A 13,714-nucleotide genomic window follows, 5' to 3' on the forward strand; every position below is an offset into this window, starting at 1 on the left:
AAACAATTTTACTGTATAGATAGCCCTGACTGGCTTGGTACATAGAGCCAGGTGTTCATCACTATGTTTGTTGTGTATAATGCTAGAGAATGTGCCTAGGGCTTTGTGCATGCGATGTAGCACTCTCCCAGCCAAGCTGTATCCTAGTACAGACCATAAATGTGTTGATCATTTGCCATTATGGTAACTAGCTCGTAAATCCCTACTCTTTGCTGTAATTGAGGCTTTTCCACTCATTCCCTTCTCTCCTTTCTAGCCTTTCTGAATCTTGGGAGGTAGCATTAGAGGTGTATGAACTGTCAGAGCCTAGAGTTGATATGACTCCATTGACTGTCCACTTCTGCTGGCATCTTTTACTTGGTCTGTATATTATAAAGTTTATGCACTTATATTCCTAAACATATTCATTCATATGATTTCTGATCTTTCCTTCTTGAGGTGTTACTTTTTGTTATCCACATCAACAGTAGAAGGATCTGTTCTCAAGAACTTCGTTTTGAACAGTTTTCTCATTGTGATCATGCATTCCTTGGTATCATCATGAGGTTGGATAAAAGAATGGCTTCCTCCATTGTAGTCTGCAGAGATCCCAGATGAGAGGCATCTGTCTGTTGTAGAACTGTCACACCCCTTGTCATGAAGTACTGTTAGAATTTTCCTCTGAGATGCTCAGGAACACCTACCTGTCTATAATGGTGTCAGATGCTTGCCCACTTTCAGCGTCCAGTGCAGTCCTAGTTGGCTCTGAGCTCTGTTGACTGGTTGGGAAGAAGCCAGACCCTGCATGTCCAGTCTCAGCCTCCCATCCCTTTGAGCCTGTATTTTATATCTTGTACATTTTGTTGGTTCTTGACTCATTTAGACTTTTTACCTATTTTTAAAATTAATTTCTTATACCCATCCTTTCTTTCTTGTTTCCTTCTATGTTCACTTTAGTTTGGGGTCTTTTATGTAATTGCAATTTCAATTCTTAAGTAATGTAGTATGTATGCACTACTGAAAAGGTAAGTATGCTTTAATGGTTTTGTTTATCTGTTTTAAAATCTCTTTTTTATATGCATGGTTATTTTGCCTACTTGTATGTTTGTGCATCACCTGCATGCCTGGTGAACACGAAAACCAGAGGGTGTCAGATCCCGTGGAACTAGTGTTACATATAGCTGTGAACCACCATACGGTGCTAAGGATTTATTCCATGGGTCCTCTGGAAGATCAACCAGTGCTCTTAACTGCTGAGCCATGTCTCGAGCTCCTTATTTAAATGCTTGGTGAAATAAAAATTAAATTATAAACAAAATAAAAGTTATAGTTCATGCTTTTTATTTAGGAGAAAAAGAGGTCAAAGATGTAATCTAATCTCTTTTTTCCTTTCCTCCCTACTCTCTCTCTCTTTCCCTCTTATGTCCCCCTCTAACTCTCTTCGTTTTTCCCTTTTTCCTGTTCTTAAACACAGGATGCACTTGCAGCCTTGGAAACCCCAAATGCTGCCAGCCAGAAGCGGAAACTGAGCTCACCACTCTCTGAAGTCATCGTCAGAAACCTGACAGTTGCTTTGGCAAATAGTTCCCGAAATACTGGCAGTCTTTCTGCCAGCCCTCAGCTGAAGGGTGCCCATTTGGAGGAGGTAGACATGGTTTTCTTATTAAATGGAAGGTGTCCCTAATGCATGTCAAAGAACTATGGCTGATCTGTTTCTTTATTTTCTATGTACAGGAAGAGACTCCGAAACCACTTGACAAAGTTGTGGTGTGTGTGAGTAAAAAGCTCAGTAAGAAGCAGAGTGAACTGAATGGGGTTGCAGCCTCACTGGGCGCAGAGTACAAGTAGGTCCACCTTTATCTTGGCTCAGAGGGAACCAGAAGCCTGTGCTCATTTATAAGGAAGACTTAGGTTTGCCTGCTTGTGTGCATTATCTAATAAAACCTCTCCAGTTTAGTTTATTAAAGCCTTTGAAAATACTCCCCGCGGAACAATTCATTCTTACATTTTACACAACCAACACACACTTGAGAGCTATTTTGTGCTGCTGTTCTGGAAGCTTGGAATCCATGAGTGGTCAGCATAGTTTAAGGAGTTCTCTTCATGGATTTATAGTCAGTACATCTGGGACTGATTGCATTTATTATTATCAATCTTAGCGATTTCCTGTGAGTAGTACTGACCACTGTAGCAAGCCTTCCTAGATTAAAATGGCCATTAAAGACATTTTACTTTGTTTAAATTTTGAAAAAAAAAAGTGTATCTTGGCAGGGCATGGTGGTACACTCCATTAATTCCAGCACTTGTGAGGCAGAGGCAGGGGGATCTCTGAGGGTCTACATAGTTCCAGGATAGCCAGGCTAGAAAGTGAGCTCCTGTCTCTAATGTTTTCTTAAAAGATGGAGTCTCAGGCTGTGGTAGATTTCTTGCCTAGCATACATAGAGGCCTGAGCTCAGTTCTCAGCACAGATCTAATTTGTGATAAAGACCAACTAGAGTAAATAAACAGGGTGATGGCCAGTGACTGGACAGTGGATTTGAATGCCTTAAGTTTGATTAACTTGAAAATACTTTTTATTGTAATTAAAAAGTGATCTACATTATAAGATAAAATGGAAGGATTTTTAAAAATATAAAGAAGGTAGTATTATTTTAAAAGTATTCTTCTGGCATGTACACTGTATACCTGGAAATGGAGTCACTAACATTTGTCAGGATACAAAAGCTGCATTTTACTACTCTTGCTTATCCTCTAATTTTTTGAGTTTTGTGCATCAGAACATTTTGTTCAGAGTAGACTGCTATTTCCCTTAGTTATTCCTCTTGCATATTTGGTTGTTGCAGGTGGAGTTTTGATGAGACAGTTACTCATTTCATTTACCAGGGTCGGGCAAATGATAGTAATCGAGAATATAAATCTGCAAAAGAAAGAGGTGTGCACATCGTGTCCGAGCATTGGCTATTAGAGGTAAGCAATGCTTTTCCCTCTCTCCCCTGTTAGTTGAAAATATACAAATATTTTACAGCACAAGCCAGTTTCATTGAATGCAAATAAATTTGCTAATCTTGGCTAACTGTGTGGTGACATGTCATGCCAATAACTGCCCATTTCATGGCTGGGAAATGAAGGTGGTGGTAGAAAGGGTTCAGAATCTGCTTTCCAGGGCACACCCTGAGGCTCTGTTGGAAACCATGTGAGCTGTGCCTGTAACATAAGGGCCTTAGGACTCCAAAATCTGAGCTCTATGTAGCTCATGCTCTGGGCATTGTATTGTTTTAGCATCAGAACTTAAGTGTTTTAAGATTAATTGATTGATTATTTTTGTACTTTTATGCATATTTGTGCTCTAGCTACTTGTACACTCACGTGGCCAAAAGAGGGCATCAGATCCCATTATAGATGGTTGTGAGCCACCATATGGTGGCTGGGAACTCAGGACCTCTGGAAGAGCAGCCAGTGCTCTTAACCACTGAACCATTTCTCCAGCCCCAGAAGTTAACATTTTTATTGTTTGAATATTTACCAAATTTTAAATGGGTACTTTTATTCTGGTTCCTTTCCCTTATTGCCTATCTCATGAAGAATAGCTGATATAAAGGCTCTTACCACCAAGCCCTACTACTTGAATTTGGTTCCTGGGACCCATACAGTGAAAGGAGATAACCAATTCCCACAAGGTGTTCCCTGACTTCCACCCTCCATGGGTGCATCATTCCTACCTGCCCCCCAATATAGATAGATAGAAATGTAATTTAAATTATATAAAAACAAAAGATGAAAAGTTGTATAATTTTGAGGGGAGTTGTTTAGCATCCTGGTACACTAGCCATGCTTTTCTTGGTGCTCTCTGGAATGGCTGATAACCGTGCTAAATGCAGAGGCAGGATTAGAGTTTATACTTTAATAGACAGTAGATTTTAAAAGTGAGGGCAATTTGTTACACATTTTGCTTAATTTACTGTTCTGTACATATGTGTGTGCAGAGGTCATTTTCCTCCTTTTACACTTTTAAGTATGGTTTCAGTGATTAAACTCATGTCACCAACTTAATAGGGTAAGGGCATTTACTGGCTAAGTCATTTCCCAGGTTCCAATTGGTTATTTACATGCTAGAGTTTTTCCCTGTAAACTTATTTCTAAAATGTACATTTGTATTTCAGTGTGCTCAAGAGTATAAGCATCTTCCTGAATCTCTTTATCCACATACTTACAATCCCAAAATGAGCTTGGACATCAACACAGTGCAAGATGGGAGGCTCTGTAACAGCCGGGCACCTTTGGACATCAGCAGAGTGCAGGATGGGCGGCCCTGTAACAGCCAGGCACCCTTGGAGGTTTCTGCGTCTAAGGACGATGGGGTAGGTGGTGTGGACAATGAGCCCCACCCAAGCTGCATGTAAACGTCTGTGAAACTTTAGGCAGTGAACTTTGTTTAAGAAGTTGTCATTCTTCTCTTTGAATAGCCAGGTCATCTGTCTGTAGAAAGAAATGAGACCGACACCATGGGCACAAATAACAAAGAGGCAACTCTGTTGAACGGGAATGGAAGAGATGACTGTAAAGGAGGTAAACACCTGTTACTTTTTACCCCTTGCCCTCACGCCATGCCCTCCCAAGGGTTCTCTGAGTGGTTCTGGAACTGACTCTGTAGCCTCAAACCCAGACACTTGCCTTCTTCTTCCTTCCAGTGCTGGGATTAAAGGCCTGTACCACCACACCACACACAAGTGCACTTGTTACTTTTTTTTTTTTTTTTTTGAGACAGGGTTTCTCTGTGTAACCCTGTCTGTCCTGGTACTCACTCTGTAGACCAGGTTGGCCTCGAACTCAGAAATCCACCTGCCTCTGCCTCCCAAGTGCTGGGATTAAAGGTGTGCGCCACCACCGCCTAGTGCACTTGTTACTTTTGACAACATTTGTTTTGACTTACAGTCCCAGCTGTGTTTTGCCACTAATAGAAGAACTGGGTTGGCCTTCTAGCTTTGAAGCCAGACACTGACATCTCCACAAAGCTCTAGAGAGGTATCTTCTTCCAGTCTGAGTCAGCTGTTGAGTCACCTGCAGCTTCATGTCAGTGATAAGCCCTGTGCTCACTGGAGTCGAACTTTGAATTTCTTCCGAGAATTTTCTCTTTGCAGTCACAGCTTGACTGTTCAGCATAAGGGGCACGGCCTTTTGACCTAACTTGGCTTTCATGCATGCCTTCTTCAGTTGCCTTAGTCACTGCTAGCTTTACTTTAGAGCTAGAGAGGGGAGTGTGACTCCTTTTTTCACTTGAACACTCAAGCCACTCTAGGATGTTAATTGAGCTAATTTTAGTACTGTTGTTTCTTGGGGATTGAGGAAGTCCTAGGAAGGAAAGAGATGGGGAGGGAGCAACCAGTCAGCATGTACAGCTTTTACATGTGCCATTTGTGAAGGTATGGTTCACACAGTAGCAACATCAACGGTCACTGGTCACAGGTGACAACACAGAATCATTTGGAAGAGTTAGTTGTTAATACATATTTGCCACAGCTCGCCATTTATTTTCTGTTGCTATAAAACAATAGCTGGGGTTGAGTAATATATAGATAAAGGGTACATTTTTAGCTCAAACAGCCTTAGAAAATGAAAGTCCAAGCTTGATTGATTTGGACTCTGATGAAGACCTGGTTACATCCTGTCATGTCAAGAGTGTTTATCAGAAAGGGAAAGAGTGCAGGTGGGTGTCATCACAGGAAAGACTGCAAGCAAGTTAGACCAGGCTCACTGTTGTCCTAGCAACCCACAACAAAACTAGCCTGAGTCTCCCTGAAAACTTCAGTAATTGCTTCTGGGTTTGGGTTCCTAATGACCCAGCCACCTTAGACTAGACCTCATCTCTTAAGGAGTCTACTTACTCTACCACACCACACACAGGAGGGTGTGCACTCAAACCACAGAACAGTATCTGGGAAACAGGAGCTGCTCCCGTCTTGGGTTTTGTTTGGTGGTGTAGTTTGTGGCTTGTGCCCTGCTTTATTTTGCTGTTTCTTGTTCAATGGCATTAACAGGTTCTTGTGAATTTCTTACTATTACAGATAGTGCTGCACTGATTACTTGATTTAGATGTGTGTGTTCTCTTTTGACAGGTTACTCTCTGGCTTCTCCTTATTCAGCCTGCCTACTAGAACTTGCTTTCTGACTTAACTGTTCCATTCTGTTCATTTCAAAAATGCCTACTTCAGTGTCTTTAATCTATAATGGAAAGGAAAGACAAAGATGTGGTGTGTGCTTTCAAGGGTTAGTGAAAGCTTGGCTAGTGCTTTACAGCAGCAATCCCAGGTTTGATGCTGAGGCAGGAGGAGCATCAAGACCAGCCTGAGCTATGTGGCGAGACCATCCCCCAGAGCAAATAAACAAACAGCTATTGACAAAAATAGGTACATACAAATGACTGTATGAATCTCTATAGTATGCATCAATGAGAAAGGATCAGACACAAGCAGGGAGCTCCTCAGAGGGACTGATCAAGTCTTCCTCCAAGGGAGTCTTCATTATTTTAGAAACAGTCCTCGTGGCTGCCTTTGTGTTTTGTGACATTTTAGCCTTGTATTCCTGTATAAGTATTCAGTAAATGGCAACAATTTTTTGTTCAACCAGATCTAGACAAAATAGTGTAAGATATGATTGACAAGAGATGTTAGTTACTGTGTGGTGCTGCATGCCTGTAATCCCAGAACTCTAGAGACTGAGGCAGGGATCACAACAGGGAGTTCAGATTGATCATATACTTAGAATCTATCTTCACAAACCAGCAAGAGGGGGATGGTGCATATCTCTCTTGATATTGATAACTCTGTTTCTAGCTCTGACCCAGGCTTTGGAGATGAGAGAGAATTTCCAGAAGCAACTGCAAGAGATCATGTCAGCAACCTGCATCGTGAAGACGCTGGCCCAGAAGACTAGCATGTCAAGAAGCAGTTGTAACAGTGCTTCTTCAACTCCTGACAGTGCTCGCTCTGCTCGGAGTGGACGAAGCCGAGTCCTGGAGGCGCTCAGGTTCGTGTGTTGTATTATTTGGATAAAAGCCCCTGGTAACTTAAGTTGGTGGGTTAGACTTTTTTGTTGTTTTTTGGTGGTGGTGGTGGTGGTTTTGGTTTTGGGTTTTTGTTTTTCTAGATAAGGTTTCTCTGTATAGTCCTGGCTGTCCTGGAATTCTGGAATTTGCTCTGCATACCAGGCTGGCCTTGAACAACTCAAAGATCCATCTGTCTCTGCCTCCCAAGTGCTAGGAATAAAAGGTTTGCGCCACAACATAAGACTTTAATTTTTTTTTTCAATTTTAAATAAAGCAAAAGTTAGAATATTAAGACCAGTAAAGGGGTTTATGTTGGTGCTTTATTTAACTCAAACACTATGCATTATATTCCACTGTCATCTGTGGGTTTGTGTGTTGCTGCTGAGTCTCCTGTCTTCTTGCTCATGCAGTTGTGCAGTTCTTACTTTGAAGCATGTGATTTTAGGATGCACTTTTCCATTTGAAGTAGAATCAGTGAACTGTCAGTCCTATCTGTTTCTTAGTGTTAGGCACTAGACAGTGAGTACACATAGATCTTAGACTTTAAACATCTTTATTATTGTGTATAATGTGTGGGCATGGAGACATGCATGCCACAGTAGTACCCATGTCGCAATCAAAGGGCAACCTGTGGCTGTTAGCTCTTTCTACCCTTTCCTCCCTTTTTACTTCTTATTTGAATTGTATGTATTTTTCCCCTGTGTTCTAGAAAGGTGACTACAGTTCTTAGTGCAGTATATTATAAAACTGTATTTTTCTCTGTCTGTATATTTTTGAGACAAGGTCTTATCCCAGGCTGGCCTGCAATACTGTATAACTAGTGTTAGCCCTAAACTCCCAATTCTCTTGCTTCAACCTCCTGACTGGAATTACATGTGTGTACCACCACTCACCTTCTTTCTGTATTGCTGTGTAGCCAAAGTGGGCTTTAAACTTGGTGATTTTCTACCTCAGTTTACCAAGTGTTGGATTACTGGGCCCACCAATAGCATTTTTCTACTAGAAGAAAAATCTCTAAATTGTACAACGAGAGTTCTGAGTCCTTGCCGACTTCATTTATCTTACTCTGTTTTCCTTGAGATGATTTTGAATTCTGAAAAAAGTAGCTTTTCCCCAACAGTGCAGGCCATGTTTTAGATTACAAACCTTTCTCTGTGCCAAGTCATTTGAGACTAAGGCTCTCTTGGTTAGTTGGTTGGTTTGTGTATTTGTTTTAAGACAAGGTCTCACTATGTAGCTCCAGCTGGTCTGCAGCTCAGCAATCACCTGTCTGCCTCTGCCTCCATCCACTTTGAGATGTAGTCCTTGGTGTCCTGGAACTCAATATGTAGACCATGCTGGCCTCAAATTTACAGAGACCCTCCTGCTACTGCCTACTGAGTTACTTACTAACAGTACATGTAGCTAGGTGATGGTACAGGCCTACTATAATCAAGGCCCCAGTGAGATAGCTTAGTAAAGGTGCCCATTGCCAAGTGTAATGACTTGAATTCCATCCTTGGAACCCACAAGGTGGAAGAAGAGAGCTAACTTCTCTAAGTTGTCTTCTGACCTTCACATAAGCTCACACACACACACACAAACACACAAAGTAAATAAATATTATGAAAATATTTTTAAGGGACTAGAGAGATAGCAGTTAAAGAGTGATCGCTACTTTTGTAGAGGACCCAAGTTTGGTTACCAGCACACACATGGAGTGGCTCATAACTGCTTATGACTACAGGTCGAAGGGATCTAACAACTCTTTCTGGCATCCCTGGGCACTCACATCTGTACATATAAAGAAATAAAATACTTGAAAATATTTTTAATGCATTTATAATTCTGTAATTCACTAAATAGTCTACCATAGACTGGAAATTTTGGTCACCAAGGGTTGAAAGACCCATTAGTTATAGCTTCAGCAATGTCATGTTAAAAATACAATTTAAAGCTGGGTATAGTGGCACCCAGGAGGCAGAGGCAATGGATCTCTGTGAGCTTAAGATCAACCTGGGCTTCATTGTGAATTCCAGGCAGCCAGACCTACATAGTGAGACTATCTCAAACAACAACGAAATACAACCTAATTATTAAGACAGTTATGGTGGTGCATACAGAGCAAGTGGCTTTAAGAGAAAATTTAAAATGCAATTATTAAACCCAATAGCTGCAGTTCTCATAACATCACCATGTTTCCCTAATTTTTAGAATTAAAAAAATATATAATAATTTTTGAAGTACAGATATATAGACATCCACTTAAATTTTCTAGTAGAAATATTTTAAAAGTAATTAACTGGATGTACTGATAACATGCTATGCTGTGTAGGTTTTTGTAAACTTGGTACAAGCTAGGGTAGTCTAAGAAGAGGAAACCTCATTGGAGAAAATGTTTCTATCACTCTGGCATGAATGTGACTCTAGAATATCTTGGCTAATAAGTGATGATAAGAGGGTCCAGCCCACTGTGAGGGGACCTCCTCTGAGCAAGCCATGGAAAGCAAGTCAGTCAGCAGCTCTCTTCTACAGTCTCTTCATCAGTTCCTGCCCCCAGGTTCTTGTTTGAGCTCCTACCCTGACTTCTCAGTGATATGCTACAGCTATAAGCTGAAATAAATCTTTTCCTCTCCAAGATACTTTTGATCATGGTGTCTATCACAGCAGGGGAAAGCAAACCAGGATGCATGCCTATAATCTTAGCACTTGGAAGGCAGAAGCAGGAGAATCACCTCATTTAAAGCCATACTCTCCATAATGAGACCATATATCCAAAAAAGAAAAAGAGAGAGAGAAAGAAGAAGAAAGGATGTCTTCTATTGATTTATTCAACAAATCTATGAGTCTTTACTACTTAGCAATTTTATGCTCTTGGATTCAGTAGTGGCTGTTATTTAAAAATTGTCTCTTTTATTCCTTAGGCAGTCTCGACAGATAGTACCTGATATCAACACAGAGCCCTCCCAAAATGAGCAGATCATTTGGGATGACCCAACAGCAAGGGAGGAGAGAGCAAGGCTCGCCAGCAACTTACAGTGGCCTAGCTGCCCAACACAGTATTCTGAGCTTCAGGCTGAGATAAGAAAACTGGATGATTCTCCTTCTCGAAAGCCTGTATACCATTCAGAAATTGCTGAGCTGGGTAATACGTACTTTATGCATGTTGACCTCTTAAAGACACCATGGTTCTCTGTATTACATATGCAAATTAAAATGAAGTTTTTTAGTACTGTATCAGTCAAATGATAAATGTTTTTTGATTTTTTTTTTTTTTTTTTTTTTTTTTTTTTTTTTTTTTTTTTTTGGTTTTTCGAGACAGGGTTTCTCTGTATAGCCCTGGCTGTCCTGGAACTCACTCTGTAGACCAGTCTGGCCTCAAACTCAGAAATCCACCTGCCTCTGCCTCCCAAGTGCTGGGAGTAAAGGCATGCGCCACCACCGCCCGGCTTGTTTTTTGATTTTTAAATACAGAAATTTAGCTGTAAATTTCCGAAGAAGAAATTGTCATTTTGGAAGCTACTAGTCGCCATATAATCTAATCTAGGCCCAGGATATTTTCAGCCTCTGAGACTTACTGCTGAATAAATTCACCCTTTCTAGTTCTTCCTGAGCTTTGACTGGATGGCTCAACTTAGCTGGTCTGGTGTAAACTCTGCTCCAAAGTGACTGGTTTAGTCTGGCTTCTCTAAGCTCCTGAATCGCTCTGCTTGGCCTCAGACTGCCTTTGGCAACATGGTCTACTCTTGCTTCTTCTCCTACTCTGGCTTGTTCTGTTTGTGTTTAGCTATTCTCGCTGCAGCCTGTCTTTCTGTAATAATGTCTGGTAAAATTGCCTCCTCCTTCTCACTGTGCTTCTTATAGCTTCCCTTTCCTCTCCTTGTGCACTGGGCAGATCCTATTCTGTCAAATCTTTCTCTGATTCATCACTTTGTCTATCACTCAATTGACATCACTTACAACATGGGTGCTTCCTTCTACAAACTAACTTTACCTTCATTGCTTGGAATTAAGAGCATGTCTGTATTCCAGCCAGAGGGATTCAAGGTGCGTGCTAAAACTGAACCACACCACAAGTAAAAACAAAAATTTTTTTTTTTTTCAGTAAATAACACTGTCTTGGGGTTCACAGTGTGATCAAATATCCTGCAATGTTTAAGATTAGCCTTTTTTCTTTGTAACCTTCTATTTGTGAGGTAGTGTCTGGTGTTCTTTGTGAGCTTTTCCTGAGTTCCTTTTTCTCTTTTTTTTTTTTTTAAAGATTTATTTTTTATTATATGTGAGTACACTGTAGCTGTCTTCAGACACACCAGAAGAAGGTGTCATATCTCATTACAGATGGTTGTAAGCCACCATGTGGTTGCTGGGATTTGAACTCAGGACCTCTGGAAGAGCAGTCAGTGCTCTTAACCGCTGAGCCATCTCTCCAGCCCCCTTTTTCTCTTTGTAGCTTCTTCTGTTTGTGAGGTAGTGTCTGGTGTTGTGGATTTACATGAGCTTTCCTGAGTCCCTTTCTCTCCCTTCACAGTGGGTGAGGGTATCTTCCTATGCTGGATATACAGAGCTGACTTTCTCCAAGAATTGCCTTTATTTTAAAAATTTGGCTATGTTATACTGGTGAAAAGATGTTTTTGAAAGGAAGGATTCACAAAACCCAAGTAACATACCTGCCCTTTCAGAGCTAATTGGTTGCATTTACTTATAAGCTGGATATCAACCCCTGTCTTCTATATTTACTGCTTGGTTTGGAGGCAGGGTTATACCCATGCAGGTCTCAGGCCTGAGATTTTCTTGTCTCAGCCTCCCAAGTTGCTGGGCTTACAAGCAGATGCCACTATGCCTGAGCCTTTGTATACTTTTGATTGCAGAGTTCAGGATTCATTTTATTTTGGCCAAGACAGATGAGAGTATTCACAGAATTTGTTCTAAGTTCCACATGTATACTATCACACAGTATTTCTCCCTTACCCCTCAGCCTCGTGTGTGACTCAAGCCCCAGAGCACCCAGGCTCTGAAGAACCAGAAACTCTGGCAGCAGAAAGGCATCTGATCCCCGAGCCTCAAGCCTCCGCCCTGGCTTTCTCCCTAGCTAAGCCTCCTGTGGCCCCACAGCCTGTGGACAAGGTTTGTTGACCTTTGGTGTGCTGATGGCAGCTTTGGGTGTTTATTGTTCTTATGCTGGAGTAGGGATTGTTTGCTGCCGCTGGCTCATCACTACTGAAAATTGAATTTCTTTGAATTACAGTTTGTATGCTTGACACCTTAGAAGACTAGATAAAATGTTAACATTTTTCTAAAATAAAACTATTGCATTCTAGATTGAAACACTGGAGGAGACGCACGTAAAACTTAAAAAACAGTATGTGTTCCAGATGTCATCTCTGAATTCTCAAGATCGGATTGATTACTGTCGCCTGATTAAAGACCTAGGTACCAATGTTTTACTATTTTTTTTTAAAAATTTTCTTCCCAATATTTTACTTTAAAACATCATTATTACAACTTACTTAGAATACAAATACAAACAATATTTCTATCATGTATAAAGGGGAGGGCAGCTGAGAAAAGACCATGGGTAAGTTATGTAAGCCTACACATTGAGTCTGTTCTGCCTCACAGACTCTGGTACACAGATAAGTAAGTCAAGAATAAGACTGGAGGTTTGTATGGCTCAGTGCAGAGTACTTTTTTTTGCATATATGAAGCTCTGAATTTCAAGTGTATACATGGGTCAGCATTGGAAGTTTAATTTTATAAAACCCCAATCTACATTTCAAGTCACTAGGTCTTAGAATACTAAAGGCAGGGATAAAGGATGATAGTTGAAGTGAATGTTACTTTTACGTATCTATATGTCTAAGTTTTTTTATTTAGATTGATCATTTTATATAAATAATGTTTATGCACAGTTAATGTTTTTCTAGAAATAAAGTTAAGAACTAGTAGATCCTGTTTCTCTCCATACAAGGTGGGTCGCTGATTGAGAAGCAGTGCTCGGACCCCAGCTGCACACATATGGTTGTGGGATACCCACTGCGCAATGAGAAGTACTTAGCTTCCATGGCAGCTGGTAAATGGGTGCTTCATCCCTCCTACCTAGACGCTTGCAAGACAGCTGGGCGCTTTGTGCGGGTGTGTATTCATATTCCTATGAAGGTTTGTTCTCTTGTTAATGTCTTAGGAGATCCTTGATCATCCCCTTACCATGTATTTAAATGACCACATGTGGCCAGTTAGAGTACAGCTGTTGTGAGAGGATCTTTGTAACAGAACAAAGTCTGCAAGGTCGGGTTGCTTTATTCACATCCCTTTTTCTTAAATATTTTGGTTGGCATACAAAAAAAAATGAGTTTTTATTGTGGCCTGATCACTTTTTGTTACCTAATTTGTTCGTGCTTTTTTTATTGAAATGATATTCTCTTAATATGAGAATATTTCAAGATACCTCATTATGTTTTTTTTTGTTGTTTTTTTGGGTTGTTTTGCTATTAGCTTATTCCATATTAAACTAATTGTCACAAACTGGGCATCGCAGTAATATCTACCCTGTAGTTTCTGAAACTTCCAATCTGAGTTCCTTGAGAATTGTCTTAGTTCATACCTCCTCTGGCTGTCCTCTCCTGAAGCCAAATATCCTAAATATTACTAAGTTGCCAAAATACAGCTGTCTGGCCAAAAGGCTTGTTTTTGGGAAATTAGTTTCTGGTCTTAAT

The 13,714-nt window shown here is 40.6% G+C and overlaps 1 protein-coding gene across 3 annotated transcripts in view; it reads left to right on the forward strand.

Annotated features, from left to right (window-relative positions):
• Topbp1 (DNA topoisomerase II binding protein 1) overlaps positions 1–13,714 on the forward strand; it is a 47,945-nt gene that overhangs the window by 27,485 nt on the left and 6,746 nt on the right. For all 3 annotated transcript variants that reach the window (XM_031345912.1, XM_031345911.1, XM_031345913.1), the window contains 10 exons: positions 1,454–1,624; positions 1,714–1,823; positions 2,824–2,947; positions 4,141–4,338; positions 4,444–4,546; positions 6,811–7,003; positions 9,926–10,146; positions 11,977–12,125; positions 12,320–12,431; positions 12,970–13,133. In XM_031345912.1, coding sequence (XP_031201772.1) covers positions 1,454–1,624; positions 1,714–1,823; positions 2,824–2,947; positions 4,141–4,338; positions 4,444–4,546; positions 6,811–7,003; positions 9,926–10,146; positions 11,977–12,125; positions 12,320–12,431; positions 12,970–13,133 — 1,545 coding nt within the window. The remainder of the gene's footprint in view (positions 1–1,453; positions 1,625–1,713; positions 1,824–2,823; positions 2,948–4,140; positions 4,339–4,443; positions 4,547–6,810; positions 7,004–9,925; positions 10,147–11,976; positions 12,126–12,319; positions 12,432–12,969; positions 13,134–13,714) is intronic.

The sequence above is a fragment of the Mastomys coucha genome, unplaced genomic scaffold, assembly GCF_008632895.1.
Source record: "Mastomys coucha isolate ucsf_1 unplaced genomic scaffold, UCSF_Mcou_1 pScaffold23, whole genome shotgun sequence".
NCBI classification, from domain to species: Eukaryota; Metazoa; Chordata; class Mammalia; order Rodentia; family Muridae; genus Mastomys; species Mastomys coucha.